General features: G+C 39.8%; 1 protein-coding gene and 2 long non-coding RNA genes across 8 annotated transcripts in view; 2 read left to right on the plus strand and 1 right to left on the minus strand.

Annotated features, from left to right (window-relative positions):
• The first annotated feature begins 497 nt into the window (after nt 1-497).
• LOC148225331 (uncharacterized) lies at nt 498-15,105 on the plus strand. 3 transcript variants are annotated; one of them, XR_015805760.1, is made up of 4 exons: nt 498-887; nt 6,940-7,081; nt 12,136-12,267; nt 14,818-15,105. It is a non-coding gene; the product is annotated as an uncharacterized LOC148225331 (long non-coding RNA). The 3 variants fall into 3 exon arrangements; XR_015805758.1 differs by lacking the exon at nt 14,818-15,105 and adding an exon at nt 13,941-14,167; XR_015805756.1 differs by lacking the exon at nt 14,818-15,105 and having other exon boundaries at nt 12,136-14,167.
• LOC148225332 (uncharacterized) lies at nt 14,818-18,979 on the minus strand. The gene is made up of 2 exons (XR_015805762.1): nt 18,793-18,979; nt 14,818-16,297 (listed from the first exon to the last, which is right to left on the minus strand). It is a non-coding gene; the product is annotated as an uncharacterized LOC148225332 (long non-coding RNA).
• Nucleotides 17,953-20,435, plus strand: part of CTNND2 (catenin delta 2) — a 630,539-nt gene continuing 628,056 nt past the window's right edge. For 2 of the 4 annotated variants that reach the window (XM_088170931.1, XM_088170938.1), the window contains exon 1: nt 17,954-18,110. In XM_088170931.1, the coding sequence (XP_088027057.1) occupies nt 18,074-18,110 (37 nt within the window). In that variant the 5' untranslated portion in view covers nt 17,954-18,073. Of the gene's footprint in view, nt 18,111-20,435 lie in introns of all 4 variants that reach the window. The other 2 variants (XM_088170959.1, XM_088170943.1) reach the window with 2 other exon arrangements.

Consider the following 20,435-nt stretch of genomic DNA (forward strand, 5'->3'; position numbering starts at 1 on the left):
TTTACAGTCATTAAAAAGTGAAAGATTTTCAAGGACCATAAAACAGTACATCATGGAAAATAAAAATTGACCTGGCATAATTTATGGAAACATCGCTTGAGAGCAAAAGGCCTCTGAATTCATATATATATATATATATATATATATATATATATACACATATATATATATAAAATAAACAAAACAAACAAGCAAAACAACCAAGAGACAGTTTGCTATACAGAAGAAGGATATATCAAATACATATAGAGGCATTTGGTATTTTGGTATCCTAAAACTAATTTTGATTCATAAGTAATGGAATATTTATCATGCTTTAGTGTAGTTTTTTGTCATAAATAGAGATTTCAAAAACGATACTGAGGTCACTGATAAGATTATGCATTTAAGAAAGGACCTTAGGAGATCACTTATTCTCAGCTCCCTTATTAAAGCGCAATCAATGTTCAATACAGATCAGGCTGCTTTGTCCAACCAGCTCTTGAAAAACCTCTTAAAAGCTATTGAGACATCTGTGATACAATAAAAGCCCTGTGAGAACTCCTTGGCCATTTCATTCTGGATTGATTCAGAAAAAAGACTCCCTCAGAGATACTTCACCAAGGAAGTTCCTCAGGAATTTTCCAAAGGATATAATTGTAAGAGAACTGCAGTGATATTATTCCAGTCTAGGAAATGAGAATAGGTTAGCTTGCTCTACAGACTGTATTTAGTTTTGAATCAGTGTTAAACAACTAGTGTGGTGGGAGAAACATTCATTTAGACATCTGCCTTTTTTTGATCTCTAAAGTTCTTAGTGGGGCTCCTTTTTGAAATTACAGAAATACTGACAGCTTCTATTTCAGCAAAACGTGATTCCTGCACTGACATCAACTCATAGTCAGCTGGTAAGTATTTTCGTAAGTTGTTTTGTTGATACACTCACGGGCTAAAATTTTAGTGAAGCAGCTCTTCCTTAAGGAAATGAACAAATATAAGATTACTTGATTTTTATATATAAGTAGCACACAGATGTTTGTTTTTGTCTTACTTGGTTTTGATGCTCTTAAGTACTGTGCTGCATTGTGGAAATATAGGAAATAATTTGATTATATAGAAAGGAACTCATAATACATTTATTCTACAGAGAGATTTAATTTCTTATATTATCTTCTATTATTTCTTCTCAAAACACATTTTCTCTTGCTTGCAGATGTTAGAATTAAGAGCTGCAAAAAATTAAAATTGGTATGAATATTTTCTTTGCAACATGTATGGCATCACCTATGAAAGCACAGCAAAGAACAGTCATTTAAGTGATTTTTCATCCTTGTGGTTCTTGAGAATACATCTTCATGAAGAAGAAATTTTGAATTAAGCTAAGGCCATTATAATATCACTAAATGGTTTCTCATAGCATGATATGGGCAAGTTTTTATTATCATATTTTAATTTCTTTATCATCTTTCAAAATATAGTAATATCACTTTTAGCAAATGAAATAAAATAATTACTTGTATTAAACAAAACATAAAAGGCAAGGGTTGAATTTTTTCGAGGACTTCACTGGTTTGTATGAAAACTCTTGAGATGTAAGACTATCTCAAGATCAAATTGTAATACTGTTTTCTCACACATTAAATTACATAGTTTTAATTTTTTTCTCCTGTATTAATCTTAAATCTATTTCACCTACATTAAACTCACTGAGAGCATGAAACTGTTGCCTAATGTTTGTGCTTATAGGAAACCAGCAAGTTTTATGTGGAAGATAAGAAAGAACCTTCTCATTTTCAGCCTATGGATTCATATTTCCTGATTTGGGGGGGATACTTTTGTTTGGTTTTTTGTTGCTGCTGCTGGTGGTGGTTTTTTTTATTGCCTGGGAAATTCTGATTTTAGTTTGAACTCCTGGACAGCATTATAAAATATAGTTGCAGTGTCAGAAGGTCTAAGTATAGAGACAGAAGTGCCAATTTAGGTACTTACTTTTAATTTGCTTGATCTAATTTCTATAAAAGAGGATTGAACTTTTATAAGAGAATTCTTGTGATAAGACAATTCTTGTGATCAAGATCTGCACTTCCCATGCTTTAGTTACTGGCATGGACATTCAACAAACTGCATCAAGAAAACCTATCCTGATACTTTATGTTTGAAACAAGGAAATGGTAATTCTTTTTTCAGCTCAAGTGTAGCTTTACAACTCGATAAAACTCTGTTCAAGAATTTCTCAATCTTTTATATCCCTACATCTCGGTACATGTAGTCACACTTTCCATGACCCCACAGTCAATGCTTTGCAGCAACTCATTCTCAGATTCAGAAGTGCTCCAAGATATTTTCTATGTGTTTTTCAGAGGCACAAAAGTAGCACCTATGACCCCAACAAAAACAGTGTTTTCTGATTTGGCCATAGGACTAAGCAACTGAGAAGTTGCTGCAAAAAATTGGCAGACTAGATGGTTTAAAGGAAATGCTGAAATACTTCAAGACTTTATCTCTTAAAAAGCAGAGGGGGAAGTGTGAAGATCAAACAGATGGAGGTTGTCAAAAGCCTTTATTAATGTTTGATTTTATGTATCACACTATATGAGACACTTATACACTCAATCTTTTTACTGCTACAGATATACATTAGATAGGATCTGTGTTGTCTGGAATGGCTGATAAAAATAAAACACCTTTTGTAATTGCAAGAAAAGAAGTAGTAAGAGTTATTACACAGGAAGAAGATTTATAATGCTGCCACAAGGCACATTACAAACAACCAGAAAACAAATGAACATTAAAGGCCAGAGGATGATGACTTTATTGTTCTTTTAGATCTGCCCTCACCATATGGTCTACAATCTCTGATTGTTTTTACCTTTTCCAATGTTTTATTGTCCCTTCATGTTACACACATAAAATGTTAGGAAAATTAACCACTGGCACATTCTGATAAGATGGTTTTCAAGCATAAAATGAAAAACCTTTCAGCCTCTTTTGCCTTTTAAAATAATATTGGCTTCATTTTTGTGTCTAGGTTGAAAACCCTTATTTGTTTTCTAAGAGCTGCCAAATGGTGTCCAAAATGATACCTGAGTGCATCTTGCAACACAAAAATGTGTTCTCATGCAATCAGAGCCAAGTCTTGCTTCCATATAAAAAATTAGGCAGACAACAGGGGAAAAGGCCTTACAGAATGGGTGAGAACAGCTCTTGTGTATGCTGCATACTCCTCACCATCTGACTATATCCAGAGCGTGTGCTGCCAATATTTCCCTTCTGGAGTCCACTCATAGCTCATTTACCTTCTCCCACTTACAGCCAGAGCACCCATGGGACATGTGAGGTCCAGGTCTCCCATAGGTGGGGGTTGTTTGAAGTGCCAGGCATTCCCTGGTTTTCCTGGGGTGCCTTTATGAGCCCTTCTCACGTCTTCCTTCATCACCAGTAGGACAGAAGAGGTCAACTGATGGACATTTCCAGCCTCCCTTGGCTCACCCTTTTCCTCTGCCTTGTGGTAACAATAGCTCCTGACAGTAGCAGGCAACCTAGGTGCTACAAGCAGCACCCTGGAGCGCTGCCTCTGCTCAGACTCCCAAAAGGAAAGCAGGGACTAGCTAGTGACTAACTTGCCCTCCATATTCTGTGAGTGTGTAAGTAAGAAAGCCTAGAAGTTAAGCCTGGCTCATTTTCCTCACAGTCAATGCCTGTGGGAGTATTATGCTCTATGAAGCTAAGCTCAGTGAATTTGAAACACAGATTCAACCTTCAGTATTGGAATGGTTCTTTATGTTCTTCTCAGCATGGGAAAAGCTTCATGCAGTAGGAGTTGGAGTGTCGTAGAGAGCTGTTTTGTGCAATGGCAGGCTGTCCTGAAATGGTAAAGAACTTCTCTGCACAAGAGCAACTGAACCTCTTGAATCAAGCACATCAGAGGTAAATCCAAGAGAAAAAGAAAGATATAAAAGGTCTTGAGTCTAAAGATAGGGTAAAAGAAATTGCTGGCTACAAGCAGGTGCTACAGTGCTACAGGAGTTTTACTAAGGATATCAGGACAGAAGTTTGGAGAGTTCTTCTTCTGATGACATCACAAAAGAAGAATGGGAGGTGAAATGGATGTTAAAATCCCTTCTTCTCAAAAAAGTGGTAATATTTCACAGCCTGAGGTGTGTAATGCAAACATTCCTTTGTTCGTCACTGATTGCATGTATGACAGCACAAATATAAGATCTTTTGTTTCTTTTCATATTATTTGTTAGACCATTTCTTTTTGTAGAGTGAGAGGTCATATCTTCTCCAGAATTAATTGAAAATATTATCAATATTATATAATATACTAGATATTATGTATATAATGAGTATTTTCAATTATGAAGGACCAAGATACTGTGCTTTATCAGATGTCCTTTATTATGTAAACAGTGACACTATTTAATGCTTTCGGTTTAAGGGGATCCACCCTTGTCCAGAATTACTGAATTCTGCAATGTGAATTATAATAATTATTACAGGCTGTAGTGACAGCTTTTAACAAAGGAGCAGCTGATCTGCTGTAGATGCATCAGCTGCCAGACTGAGTCAACTGTGAGGCTGCAATGAGCTGATGAGCCCTGCTTATGTGCATGTGTGTGTAAGTAATCAAAACAAAAACAGTCAGAAACACCTATAAATAGAAATACTAGCATTGTTCATAGCTGTAAATGCCTGCTCATGTAGTGACTCAGTTGGTAATTTGTTAGGTGTTTGTAGGTCTTGTCAAATGCCAGCTAGTATAATTGACTGGTATTAACACTGTTTGCAAAACAGGCTTGTAGGGTTATAAAACAGGCTTAATAAAAACAGGTGAGAAACAAAAAAGGTGTTAATGCTCTTCTAGACAAGGTCTTTATATTAATTTATTTAGTCAATAAACTACAGCAATTCCAACACTTCTGCATGCTATGTAAATTAAATGTATATCTGATTAAGAAAAAGCAAATTCACTTTGTATTAGCTGTATATCTCCCTCTGATAAGTTTTTATCCATCACATTCTATCTATCATCTGTCTAAGAAGTGAAGAATGGCATGTCGCACATGACTTTTAAGCCACAGTCATATTTTCACACAATCTTGTAGTGCAGTGAAGGGGAAGGATAAGAAGTGATCGATGTAACTAATGACTTCTTTACTTACTTCGTGCAAAAGAAGAATCCAGGAAGTGAAGACAAAATCAGGTTGCTAAAGATTAACACAAAATAACATAGGTGAGCATATGGCAACAAAAGACCAAGCTATAAACCCCGTGAAACTGACAAGGCATATCCACATAACATATGCACAGCTTGCTAGCAGAAGAGTAGTGAAAAAATCCCCACTCATTACCCAACAGTGGAGAAAACCCATGCCTTGAAACTTGCCTTTCCAAAATTCCCCACCGATTACCCTGGCTTTCACAATTAATTACTTCACACCAGTGGGGTAAGATCTTAACCTAGAACAAGGGGAAAAGAGATGTGAATACATTTAAGTGAGATAAATGTTTGGAAATCTGATGATCCCGATATGTTTAATTTTAAAACATTTATTGAAATGGCTTAAATGAACACATTCATTGTCAATTATTTTTGAAAATGTATAGGGACAATAGGTGGCCTAAATGCAGACTAACACTAAAAAGAGTAAAAAGAATTCAGCTGGATGACTTAATGGGGTTTTTGCAGACTTTTTAGCTTCATTGTGGACTCTGATACAAGTAGCTAAACCAGTAGACAAGAGACTGAAAGATTACAGATTAATAACAATTAATGCCGATTTGTAAAAACATTAAATGTGTCAAATCAATATAGTTCTATCTTACAGTGGGATGATGAAACTTGTGGATAAAATGGAAACACAGAAACATAGAAATATGTTTCATATCACAAGAATAATAAAAAGTTTTAATGGTGTCCTACATGATACTCTATAAGCAGTTTAGGGAGACATGATGTAGACAAAATTTATTACAGGATGATCTGGGTAAATCTACTACAGCGTGGGTGTAAATCTTGTTGGAAACCTGTAATCAGAAAGGTATCTGTCAATGAATTACTGCCCACAGTCAAACAAGTCTGCTCAGAATCTGTTTTTACTTAAATCTTGCCATTAATGATTTGATACTAAAGTAAAAACAAGCTTATTAAAAGCACAGATGATGGAAAATCAGGTGAGACTGCAAGCTTATTGAAACATAAAATTAGAATTTAAAATTACTTTTATAAATTGCAGAAATTATCCCACAATTAAAAAAAAATTAAATTGTGAGAAATTCAGTGTGCAGTTGTGCAAGTAAAAGGTGAAAAGCAACCTGTTAGAAGTCAGTCCTATGGGAAGAAATAAACTATGTAAGCATGAAAAGGTTATTCTCAGAGGATCACATTTGAAAGACATCACAGTTTTAAGCCATCCATTGTGCACTTGTTACCGAGTCTTGTTCTCCATAGACAAAGAAAAAAGGAGAAAATTTAATATCAGCTATGTACACTGAATATTTTAGGTAAGGTAAGATTTAATTTGGAGAATTTAATGGTATTAAACACATTTCAGAAGAGGATGATATCCACTCTATAAGTAAACCATGCCAGAAAACTACAGTTACCTAGACAATAATTCTTCTTTACTATTGCCTCCAGAAGCAACCACTCCTTACCTGAGTTTTTCAAAATGTATCTGCAGTAGACCTGGTGGATATTTGCTCTCTAGATTAGCTGGCTTAGCATGTGAGGATCAAATTTAGAAGGAAATTACTTCAATCTGTGAATTCTTCGGAATCTGCAATAAATAAAATCATCACCAATTTCTGGGAAGGTTTTCTTTTTTTGTATTATACTATTGAATATGCAATACCAAATCTTTTCACAGGAGTTTTAAAGGTTTGTATGCTATAAAAGCCTATGCCATGTCTTTCAGAAACCACTTTTTATTAATCCATGTATTTTCCTATATCTAGGATTTAGGATGCTTTCCTGACATAATTCTTGGAAAAGCCAAAATGGCTTTAAATCCCACGTCCCACTCTTTTACTGTCCAGAGCTCTAGATTAAAGAAACCTATCAAATTCATGGATCATTCAAAAGTCTGAACACCTTAAGGTGAGTACAGGTCTGGTTTATGTCACTTGGAGACACAACAAGAAAGGGTAAACTGCCTCTGAGAAGAGGTTGAAGTGCATGGAATATCTTGACAGGCTGTCTACAACAGATCAAAATTTTTTTAATCAATCAAAATTGATATGAATTTGTCCAGTTCCTTTGAGTTTTTTCCTTCACATAGTGGTTTGTGTTCTTCAAGTATTCTCTTTCTGCAGGAAAAAAATAATTATTGAAAACTGAGCTCTTTTTCAATGATTTCTGATTTACAGCTAAAAAACATTAAGTGAAATGAAGTCACATGGGCAAGTTCTCACATAAGGCACTAGAGCAGGGAAATTACCTAGAAAGAGCTCAAGAAGATACCCTGGGAAAAGTAGAGGGTTGCAGCTAAAATATGTTGGCTTATCAGTTTTTGCTGAATACTGGGAGTTCTGTGCAAAATATGCAGGCTGTCTAGGCTGCTGTTGTAAAAAAGCTGGCAAAGCAGCACTAAAAGATCTGAAGATTATTGGGTATTTTAAAAGCCCACAGGACTGGAGTTGTTTTTGAGTCTTCACGTTAAATTATTATATAATCCAAGTGGCTAGTTACTTGTTGCTATCAGGGGTGTTTTTCTTTTAATATGAGTGCATTTCTTCTACCAGTAAAATACTTTGTAAAAATCAAAGTAATTTTAGGTTGCTGTTGCTCTCTTCAGTCTGCAAAAAGCACATTGTGTTGCTTGAAAGAGCACCAGGTGATGTTACCTTCAGAATCCACTTAATAAATGACTCGAACAAAAACAACTGGCTTAGGTTTTTCATCTAGATCAGTTCTCTGAAGAAGATGAGCTCCAGTTGCTCAAACATTGTGTTATTATTGATAATAGCGTAACAATAGGTGGAAGGCAAAAGCTGTGTGAAATACGAAGGACATGTGACATTTGTAATGAAAAGACATTTTAAAATATTATTGAAAAAAACAAACAGAAGACACAGAAAAAGTAATAAACCCCACCTCGATATACAGACCCTCAGGAAAAAGAGATAACAGAGACAATATCTATGACCAGATCTCCCAGCTCACAGATTGAGGGAACACAGCCGAACAAATCACTCAAGGCCTTGGAGAGGTTCCATCAGCTTTTTGTAACTGATAAGAAGGGGTGCAGAGCAGGAGAACAAGTGTCATGGGTCTCAGAAAAGAGCAAACATTTTCAGAATCTTTAAGGGGCTTTAAGGCAATGAATGAAACTACTATAGGATGTTAGGGGATTAAAAACAAAGGTTGATAAAGTTGGCTGAGGTAGACAATAACATTGAAGTGAAATCAGGTGATCATAGGTCTACAGAGACAAGAAATCAAGGGCAAATGAGGCACCTCATAGATAATATATATAATATATATAAATGGAAGAGCCTTGCCCTGGAAGGCTGATGAACACTCACTGCCTGTCTGAGATGAAAGAGTAGTCAGGACTTTTACTAAAATGGTCAGGAGCGCCTAGTTTGTGTCATTCTTCATTAAAAAATATGTATTAATCTGGTGGGCAACTTCACCTCTTTCAGTAACATCAAATTTATTTGCCAATTACTCATAAGAGGGAAAACCGAGCCCACCTGACAAACCAGTGGGAGAAGAGAAGCCTCTGAAACAATCATAGTCAGGGCAGTCTGCTTTTCACAGACCCTCATGTTGTGGTGACTCTTTGTACTTGTCCATTCTGGAGTACACTTCCTATATTGGGGGAGTTTTTCTATCATGCTTATATGTTGTTTCTCATCCAAAAATCTCAGTCTAGTCTAATAAATTTGATACCCCCCATTCAATAAGTGAAACAGTAGAAATCAGTTGTATGGAAGCTACAGACATATCCTGTCTCAGTGAGGATCTGTAACAGAGTATCCTGACCCTCAGCCCTCTGTTTTAATGACCACCTCACATACATATTAAACACACAAATTGTAAATTGTCTGCTATCCCTAGACTGTGACAATCTTGAGATTGTTATTAGATCTGTAAAAATTCCGGATCACATTTTTTATAATAGACTAATGCAATATTATATCTGAAGAACAAGTCGCTAAACAACCGCTGATGTAATATCTTTTACAGATCAAAGTGTTTTTCTTCACTATAATACATTGACTTCTACAAATGAAACTGAAGTGAAGGATAAAATTTACAAATTGTTGAAACTAATACTTGCCACCATAAACACACAATGGATTCTATAAAGAGATAAGGAGTAATGAGTACAAAATGAAAGGGGAAATTTAGACTAGATATTAAGAAGAAAATTTTTACTGTGAGGGTGGTGAGGTGCTGGAACGAGTTGCCCAGAGAAACGCTGGATGAATCATCCCTGGAAGTGTTCAAGGCCAGGCTGGATAAGGCCTTGAGCAACCTGGTCTATCGGGAGGTGAATGGCAGAGGGGTTGGGACTAGATGATCCTTTAACATTCTGAGATTCTATGATTCTTCTTTTTTTGAACTCTGTGTATGAAAACAAAAACTGTAGCTTTTGAAAAGCGAGGGGGTTTAGCCACTATGCACTACTAAAATAACAGCATAGTGACATGTCTTACATTTTGTTTTGTGGTTTAAGTTTTTTTTCAAGAAAGAGCTACCTCAACAAAGCAAAAGTAGTCTAGCCATAAAATTCATGCTAAGTGTATGAAGATCAAAACCTACTCTGTGTCACACAATTTCTTGATGCAGTATTAAGTGAAATTGGTAACTACATTGTCAATCACTCGTTAGAAAAAGCAACAGGAAAAAGGAATCTGAAGATGGATAGTTGCTCATTTGTATTTTTCTACAGAATATGTTCAAACTTCCAAAACTACAGTACCATTCTCAGCTGTTTTATAACAGCTGAAAAATCTTTCAGGCATCAGAAATAACATAAGTATAACCAAAGGTCACCGAATCAAATACAAATTTCTAAATTGATATCCTAGAGTGAAAAGGGAGATGATTTGCCATCTGAACTCTGTATGTGACAATAGTCACTTACTTTAGGGACAGAGTTGACATGGAAAATGTCAAAGATTTTCTGTAACTCAGTTAAAAGGCTTTACCCCTTTAAAAGGATTCTGGCTGTTGAGCTCATCAGAGCTGTCACAGCATACTTTTAGTGTCTCTCCAAAAGGACTGATGCTGGGACTGACTATGTTATTTTTGAACAACTACAGTTGTTTTCATAGTGCATAGCCACAGTAGAAGTTAATGGAAATTTCAAAATGTAACAAAAATGACTGACTAATAAATTTATATAAATACATTTTTAATAAGTACTTGATAAATAATAATAGTGATACATTTTTTTTGCATTAGGATCATAAAACATATTATTTCTCTCTTAGAATTTGGTACTACTTTACAGCTTATTACTTTCATTTATTTCTTATTTCATAAAAGGTAAGAAAATACTAAACACAGTTATCTTTTCCTTTGTAATTTTAGCAAGTGGTGCTGATAAAACATATCTTTCTGTTTTCCACTAAGTTAAAAATATCACACGGGAGGTCAGGTGTGCAGTAATACAGAGATTTACATAACAGGATTACATGAAAATAAGCAATTCGTTTTTCTGCTGAAAAAGCATAGGGTAAGAAACTCAAGTTTTCCTTCAAAATCTGTTGCCCTGAAATTGAAGGAGAAGGAGTAGAACAGGAAATGAGGAAAAACACATCCTGCCCTTTGTCCACCACATATTTTCTTGATGCACTTAAAAGATGTGCTGAAAATTATCACAAAGAACATGAGCCAGCAACACACTTTAAGAATGGTACCAAGCTGAACAATTCATAATTGTTCGAATGTTGTGTCACAGATTTTTTTCACTATTTCCATTTTTAAAACATCATTGTGAAAATCTAATTTCCCAGATAGAAAACCATGATGTAAACTTTCTTAGGAAAATTTAAGTACTCATCCATTGCACAGTCAGCTGTTCAACTCTTATGTGAATGGCCATTTAAACTTCAGCAACTGGTCCTCCTTCATTGCTGAATATTATTCTTTCTAAACAACTTAGTTTGTAGAAGTAAACTTGCTACTGAAAACTCTATGGGATGATGACAAGCACACCTCTTTACAAATCATGTGTAGAACCAGACAGCGAATTATGCAGGATAGCCTGTAGCAAAAAGTGGTAAAGCTGGGTAGTAGGCATGAATCAGATGACCTGACACAGTCCAATCTTTTTTGAGATGAACTGAGGCCTGATGGAGAGAATTCTCAGTTTGAAGTGTAAGGCAATCTGCATCACAACTGTGGAGTGCAGAACAGCTCAGATGAGAAATTAAAGGAAATGAAGCATTTTGAGCCTCACAATGTGCAGGATATGCTGGAGGACCTGCACTGCCATCAGTGCTCCCGGACAGCCCCCATCTGTGACTTCAGCCTTGGTGTCACTGGTGGGGGAAATATTTTGAATGCACCAGTGGTATATCCAAGAAACTTCATGTATGGGGAATATTACCATGTGTCTTCCTGAACACTAAAACACTCATGTGCATACATAAGAAGACGATTGTTGTAAGTTGTCCTTGCTAACAGCTGTATACCCATGGAGCTTCAGAGGTGTGGGTTTTCATAAGAGCTGTTAGTGAAGCTATCAAATTAAATTTAAAGGTCTGAAAAAGTGTCAGGCAAGAAGGTCTCCGGAGAACTGGAAAAACACACCAAGACTCTCCAGAAAATTAAAATCACACTGGTTGGAAAAGGTAAATGTGTGTCACTTTCAGATCATGATGCTCATGGAGTATAACAGTGGGGTAAAACTAGCTTCATCTTTCCTCATACTGACTAAATATAAAAGAGCACAGATTAGAAAATGACCAAGTATTCTATAATTCTATAATGCCAAGTCATTAATTTTGCCTTCGGGGTAGGTAATATCTCAGTCTTATGCAATATGAGGCCTAACTAGATAATCAATTTACTGGTTCCTTGAACTCTGACAGTCTTTTACACTGTGGAATTATACAAAGTAAAACTCAGACATAAGTGGACTAAATAAAAGGATAATCATTGTAACAATGTTTCACTAACTTTTATTCAAACAGCATCATTTTCTGAATCCGTGGCAAGACTTCTGCTTGACATTTTGGAGGATGGTCTTTTTTGTTGAGATGGACTTATTCAATATACAAATACAGAGAAGAGGAAAAAAGAATCCAAAAGTACAGTATTGTTTTGTAAGTGTTATACCTTAATCCTAAATTATGTTATAGCTGTAACTGTATTAAGGGATGCATCCTGAGAATGGCTTGTTATTTCAGTTGACAATAATAGGGATAAACATGTTTTGAACGTCCATAGATATATCCAATCCATAGATTACAATTGGTTGCCAAGTTGACATCATACTGTTAGTAATACTGGGTGGTGAGAAGACAGAATGAAATTACTTTCTTCCATGGGACTAGGGTTTACAAATTGTTTCAGAACATTCAGCTCTTTGTATAGCCTATTCATGTACAGGGTATATGAATTCATAACAGCAAACTCTGTTTTAATGGATGCTGAAAAGAACAATTTTTATACTACATTTTCATTTCAACTTCCAGCCTTCCATCTTCCAAATGACAATATACCAAAAGACAAAATAAACCCCCACAAACTAAACACCCAAACCCTCTTTAAATCAGATCTGTTTAATTGATAGGGAAAAGCAGCTACATTGTCTGTTACCCTCTTAATATTTTCCCTACGTTTTTCTTTGAAGTTAAGTAAAACTCCAACTAGCTCATTAATCAGGAATACATAGACAAAGTTTTATTATTAAAAATGCTATATGTATATATATTTAAAAATCCCTTTCTAAAAAATCACTTACTATACCTTGAATAAGAGCTCTGATTGATTTTGACTGACATGCACCATTGAATTCAATTGAATTTTTAAACTTTTTTATCATTTCATGTGAAAATCTGACATGCTCAAAATGCCAAACTGTTTAGGAAACTAATGGCAGCTATTCACTAAACAATAACTTTTACAATTATTTTTAAGTAAAGTAGGTCCAAAAGTATTTTAATACAGATGTTTCAGAGAGATTTTGCTCATTACTGCCTATCTGGTCATCAGTGGACGAAGCTGGGAATAAGAAAATCTCAGTCAGGTCCTAGGGATGTGAGCTGTCTTCAGTACATTAAAACCAACTCTTCCAATGCAAATACAGATTCATTTACAAAATCTGCAGGTACTACAAATTCAATTGTATCTTCCTATTGCCAGTCAAGCTTAGCACTTCAACAATAATTTACTCATAATCAGACTGAGTCAAAGCCAGCTGTGCCTCAGAATTGAAAATAACTTATATTTGTTTAGGAGACTTCAGTTTAAAAAAATATTTTCCGAATGTAAGCTTATGCAAATACAATCATGCAAACCTTCTCTTGTCATGTCATCATTGTGGTGTAGAAAATCATCTTCATCCCAGGATTTACGGGTACTTTGTTGTTATACAATATTGTGCAACAATTTAGGAGAAATGGAAAATACATATACTATTACTACAATTCAATGATGATTTGACTTTTTAAATATAACATCAAAGTCAAATAAAAGAGAAGAAATTTGGACCAATTCTTTGAATTCACTACCAGATTAGTTTCATTAAGACACCATACTGTGTGACTCAAAAAACATGCTCTTTCTTAGCTCTTTCTTATCTGAAATGCATTGCGAGGGATGTTGTCAACTTCTTTTATTAATTTCACCTTGAAATAATTCTTAGAAAGGGATAAGACAGTAATTGCTAGAAGTTCTTTGAAATACAGGTCTAAACTTGAAAAACCATTCATGCTTGTCTGGTTTTTCAGTTTATTAAAAAGGGCAAAACCAAGTTTTCCCAATTTTATTCCAGATTTGCTAAAGATTGTCTGAAACAGTAAACTACTACATATACCTACTTTCACTTCAGTTACATTTATATTATGGAAAGTTCCCATTGACTTCAGCGTGACAAAGAAGTTACTGGACCTGGACCAAGACAGAGAATCTCAACAATCTTCATATGAACTATATATTTATATATCGTTCATAATAATATATAGTATATAAATAAAATATATATTATATATTTTTATCATATGAACTATATATTTAAATTTAAATGTAATCTTAAAGAAAGTCAAAACAGAAAAGAAATGTTTTCCTTTTTGTCCAAAATTTCAAGCTTCCAAACTCTGTTCCAAGAAAGATGGAACAAAAATTAAATATTATTTATGTTGCGACAGAACACGCAGACACAACTAGTATCTAGGTATCCCATATTTTAGATGACTTGTCCAACTCTTGACTATTGCACTTTTCCTTGGGTTCCTCCACTGCTAGCTTCATCCTTTACCTCATGACAAAATTTTTCACAAAGAAAAAGATGTATTTTTAGTTAGCAGGATGGGAAAATTACCACTGGCAACCAGCTATTCCGCGATGGAACCCTTGAGCCTAAACTTGAAAAATTTTTTACTGCTATTGTTTTTATAATACACTCCTTTGGAGGACTAATTATCTGAAAATTCTATCTCTGCATTTAACTCTATACAATTTACTACTTGTTTTTTTTCTGATTTCTAAAATTTTTACTTGCCATTACTTTGACCAAATAAAAATTGGAGGCCTCAAGAACCTTTGTAAATCTAACAGGCAAATTTAAATGGCGAAGATGCTTTTAAAGTTCCTGTGCTAGAAAATATCTGCCTTGATATGATAATTTCCTTTTCTTTTCCATGTTTTTCAAGGAAAAAATAAAAAACTCCAACTCGAACAAACCCTCAGGGAAGTTAACCAAAGATAACCAAGGATAACCATAGATACATCACTTCTAGGTACAGACCTGAGAAGCCTGAGAAAACAGACTGTCTATATCTGAGAAGTCTGGGACTTACCAAAAAAAGTGAACAGCTTCCACCTACAAGCTTTTGGCTTGTCAGAAGAAGAGGTTTAGTCACTGAGAATGAAGTTGGCAGACAGCACTTACTGTAGATGGGGCAACCTCTTCCAGAAGTTGATCTCACTACTTTTCACATTCTTTCTCCTCACCGATCTCCCTCACTCTTCCTCTGTGACAGAAGCAAGAGCAGTAAAAAGTCATATTGAAACTCTGGTTTAATTCCCTTGTTACGTTTCTCTATATCCATAAGCAGGGCTTGGTCCTGGTCTCTTCTTGACCTCAGCTAGTATCAGGGAATATTGAAAATGTGATGCAGGGAGAATCAGGGGAGGAAAGTGACAGGAAAAGGAGAAGCTTTTTGAATCTTGCAGCATCTTAAGATGAAATCCCTCTCATGCAAAACTGTGATGTGAAATGAGGAAACCTTGTGAGATGAAAAGGTATTTCAGATACCTCCCAGATTCTTCCAAAACCCTTCTGCCTCCAGGCCTCACTTTCCCTACAGACGGTCTACATTATTATATATCTTTACTGTTCCTGTATTTAACTTCCAGGCTAACAGCTTCCATACTAACTATCCCAGTCAGTATAGCCAGCTGGGTAACCTTTGCAGTGTGGGGAGAATGTTTTAGGTTCTTTCTTCACTCGTGCACACTTCTTATCCTACAATTAGGTCAGATGTGTAGAGTCCCAAGGGCCATGAAATGTCCCTATTACTTGGGAATATTTGAGGGGGGATGGAAGGAGGACACAGCTTACTTCTGGTCTTTCAATCTCCTTTACCTTTGTTGACAGAAAGCTCTTGAAAAGAGGCTGGACTGCAGAAGCTGGATCAGATGATGCTATGGCATATCTATGATACTTGATACCCAGTAATTCCATTATCAAGTACATCTTGGAGTTGAACTGTAAGACAGTGGCTCTAGGCAACTAAGAGTGATCCACTACTTTCAGTTCAGAATTAGATGTCTGTCTCAGGCTGGGAATCACAAACCCAAGGTCTTGCACTTAGCAGACGAAATGAACTTTTGGTCCAACCAAAGTTCAGACAATGGGCTAGTTGGTTGCTTCTCTACTCAAGCCAAGACTGGATTGGCCACTGTGTTGTGCCACCAGCAAGCTCCCCTCTATAGTTGCAACTCAGTAGGCATCAAGACATGCCAGACAATGAGGTTTTGGGCTTGCTCTAGATTTGAGCCCAGAGGTGCTCTTCTCACAAGTCCTAGTAATTGGGCAAAGTCTAAATTGGCGTTGAGGAGTGCTGCCATGCTGAATCACCCTCAGCTGTAACTTATCGGTTTTGTCACAGGTGGATGGGCCATCTTCACCTAAACCAGGGAAAGAACACATGCTAGTCATCTATATGGTCCAATAAATACGAAAATAAAGCCCCCGGTCCCCCCCCCAAAAGTGACCTCAGGCCTAAAACAAGGCACTCTGGCACTGGGAAGACGCAGTCTCCGGCCCTCCCGTGACATTTAGGGAGGGTTAGCCACCGCAACCATCCCTCGGTGAGAAGTGAGATCTTCAGGCAGGCGAATCTCCTCTGCTCGCAGCAGTTTTGGGAAGCTGCGAGAAGGCCAAGCGAGAGGTGGCAGCAGCGAGTCGCCGTGCAGCCCGGTGGCGGTGCCGGCCCGTTCCGCCGCCGCCTCGGCTCAGCCCGGCCGCAGTCCCGCTGCGGGGTCCCTCATCACTTATCCGGTGCGGCGGTGCGGGGCTGGAGGGGCGCGGGGAGGATGGATGGGAGCGCCGTGTCCCGTGGGATCGGCTCGCCTGGCCGCCCCTGGCGCCCGGGGACACGCGGGTCCCTCCCTCGCTGCGGGGCAGGTGCGGGGACGGCGCGGTCGGGCAGCAAATGACCGGCTGTAGGCGCTGCCCGGGCGCCTCGGCCGCGCCTCTGGCTGCCCCCAGTGCCGCGCTGATGCTCAGCACACTGCGAGCCTGAACTAGCAGAGGTTACCCCGGGCAACAGCCCCAAAAAATTGCGTGGTTTTGTTCAGGTACCAAAACTCCGAGCGGCGAGTTGAAAGGAGCCGTGGAGTGGCAACTTTCAGGTGAGTGCTGCACTTGCATTCCACACAAGTTTCTCAAAGAAGGGTTAAGTGTGCGCCGGAGTAAAACATGACTTCCATATTCCTTATCCTCTTTGCTCGCAAGAAGACTTCTGAAAACCTGGTAGGACGTCCACCTAGGTTTCCCAAAGCATGGGAGGAGAGACCCGAGGTAGACACGAGCCGGGGAAGGAGCTCTGGATTCCCTGTTGCTGTTACCGTTCTGGCTGGCAGACCTCAAGTTCCCAACCCATGACAGCAGGAGCCGCGCTCACTGCCGAGGGGCTGCTCCCCACCGACGACCCCCGCCCTAGGGTGCGCTCCCACACCTGCGCCCTCCGCCCTGCCTGCCCCTTCCCCAGTAAATCAGAGCGCCCCGGCCGCGGGGGTTTGGGGGAACACGGGGACGCGCCCCTCTGCGGCGAGGCGGGGGGACCCGGCCCGGCCCTACCTCAGCCCCGCCCGGCACAGCGGCGGCGCCTCATCGGTAGCGGGGCCGCCCGCCCCCCTGTCTCCCCCCCAGCGCCGGCTGCTCGGCCGCGGCGGGCGCGCTCCTGCTGGGGAGGGGACGGGCAGGGAGGGGCGGAGGCAGGCGGGAGGGAGGGAGGCAGGGCGGGCGGGAGCGCGGCGGCGGCAGATGCTGCGGCGGCGGCTGTGTCTCCTTCGGCCACATCCCGCGGCCGGTGCGCCCGCCCGGCGCGCTGCGCTACGGCGCCGCCGCGCAGCCTGCCCCAGCCGCCGCCGCCGCAGCGGCCCCGCGCCTCGCCCCAGCGGCGGGGCGGTGGATGCCGAGCCCTCCTCGCCCCGGCAGCCAGCGGGCAGCTGTCCTGCGGCCGAGCCCCTCGGAGCCGGATCGGTGCGCTCGCACGGACACGGGGACACGCGGGCGCACACGGGCGCACACGCACGCCCTGGGGGGGGGCAAGCCGAAGATGCTGCAGCTGGGCAAGGTCAGGACCTTGCGGTGAAGCCCGGAGCCGTCGCTCGCCCCCCCCCGCTCCCCTCCTTCATTCTCGCTTAGCGGACTGAGGATTTGCTCTTGGGTTTTGGTATATGTTTGGGAGCAAGCAGACTGAATCGGCGCCGATCGGTGAGTACGACAGGCACCGTAATGGTGCCAGGTCCGTCCCCCTTCCCCCCACACACCCTTCCCGCCTGCGTGATATTTCTTCTTGGTGCGGGGTCCTGCGCTGCTCCCCGGCGAGGCAGCCGGGCTGGGCTGGGCTGCAAGGAGCGGTGTTTGTGCCCTCAGCCGAAAGGTAACAAAGTGCGTTATTCCCTCCTGCTTCTTTCTCCCGGGCCTCCCCCCTCCATCGCTTTCCTCCCTTTCTTTCTACGTTAGTCGTTGCTTATGTAGGGCATCGGCGGCACCGTGTCTCCCGACGCCCTGCACTAATGTGCTCGTTACGGCGGTGAAGTCATGGGCCAGGGAGAAGGAGGAGGAGGAGGAGGAAGATGAAGGGGCCCGGGGACCCGCGGGCGGGGGCAGCGCCCGGCCCTGCGCGGAGCCCGCGCCCTGGGGCGGCTCCGAGCGAAGGCTGCTGCGTGTTTCTGTGTGTCTGTGCTGCGTGTGCGTGTCTGTGTGCGTGTCTGTGTGTGCGGAGGGGTGTGTGGGGTGTGTGCTCTTCCTTTGAAGCCCCCGTCTGCGAAATCCTGCGCTCGAGGAGCGGGCGGAGGGGGTGGGGAGGGGAGCCGCGATGTGCGCTGTGATGTTTCGTTGATCTATATTTAATGGCTGAAAGGAGAGATGCTTTTCTTTCCTTTACCCTTACCTTACTCTTATTCTGGTGTGTAATGTGCTTGCATCGATCGGTCAAATCGTAGCTTCAGCTGAATCAAGTCACCACAGAGGAAGGAGGTGCAGCGGCACAGGCAGTACATGTAATACACAAATTCATCTGGCCGGGGATCTTGGAGAGAAATGAAAAAACCCGTAAGAGGGATAATTTTAGAAACCATGTTAAATTTCCCCTGGAGGGACTAGAAAGACCAATACACGGAAGAGTGTAATACAGTATCTTGTGCAGTTACATTTTCTTATACTTTGTTAGAGTGTGCTTTGTTTGGATTCAAGGTGTCATGGTTAACCGTATGCATTCCAGAATAAAAAAAATTCAAAACTTGGAAGAAATATTTAGAAATTAATAGGCTCCTTTATTGAACACCCAGCTCTTAACTTTAGTGGCTGTAGTAACTGATATCTGTGCCCCTTAAAACATGTATGCATTTTTTTGGCAATAACAAGGTAAAAACTTCACATTGCAGGTTTATTTTCAAAGTCTTTATAGGTAGCCTATATGTAAAGCGAAAACAGTGAGTCAGCCTGAGCTCTGCTTTGTAGCAAACCTCTCCATAGGGTACGTCAAGACTTACGTACCTCAAGACAGAGAGAGGACAAGCCAAAATTATATGTAGTTTATGTAAGTCTGTTGTGTCTTTTGCAAAATCAAGAGAGGGAAAAAAATCTTTATCATTCTGTACTTCAGGATAGATTCATCCTATCTTAAAAAATAAACTGATTATGCAACTCATGTAGGCTGGATTTATCTTTTTCAGACAGCCAGCCTAGTTAGTTGGCCAGTGTATAAACGATATGGCACAGAGGGGTTAAGGGCAGGTCTCCAGAGAAAGCTGCTGTATATCCTACTTGTGGGCCTCTGAGACTCAAGTGGCTTTAGGGCTTCTGTTGCCCTTACACAGTTTATCTGGGGAGGAGCCCCAACACTAAACCCAAACTACCTAGGAAGACTGATATTTAAGCAAAACATTATACGATGATCAAATACCCTTGTAAGACTAATTTCTGAGTCAAGTTGGTGAAGCTGTCTCTTTTTGGTCTGTGAATGGAACGATCCTTTGGGAGCCTTTACTGAATATCAGATAGCTGCAAAACTGCAGAGAACTTGCAATTGATCATCGTCATTAGTAAGAAGTTGATTAACAGCTTGGGACTGGGTCGAATGTGATTATGTTGAATGTTGTAGTTTCAAAAGAGGAGATCACATCTTGATCACGTTGTTCAGAGATGGTTTTTGCAGTCTGTTACATAAGAGAGGCTCGGAAAAAAAAGGAGTACTGGGCTGTGCTATGTATATGTATGGAGGGAAATACCCCCAAAGCTGCTAGTAGGAAGCAAAGTATTTATTTTCAAATGCCAGTTGCATGACTTTTTGTGGATTCTAAGAAGGATGCTTTTAGGAGAGGACTCCAGCTACAATGCTCGAGTTCTGTTTGTCAGGTGCCTTAATAGGTGTTAAAAGCAATAAAAGCTCATCGGTGACACAAGCCTCTGACTTTTGCTGTGGGTTTTTTTTTTTAATACAATACCAAGATAATTTCATCTTCACATAATGAACTCTAATGGACAGCTGCACAAAATAGAAGCAGTAATAACTAAAAAAAGGTTTTTGCATAA

Source organism: Sturnus vulgaris, chromosome 1, assembly GCF_052056855.1.
Source record: "Sturnus vulgaris isolate bStuVul1 chromosome 1, bStuVul1.hap1, whole genome shotgun sequence".
NCBI lineage: Eukaryota > Metazoa > Chordata > Aves > Passeriformes > Sturnidae > Sturnus > Sturnus vulgaris.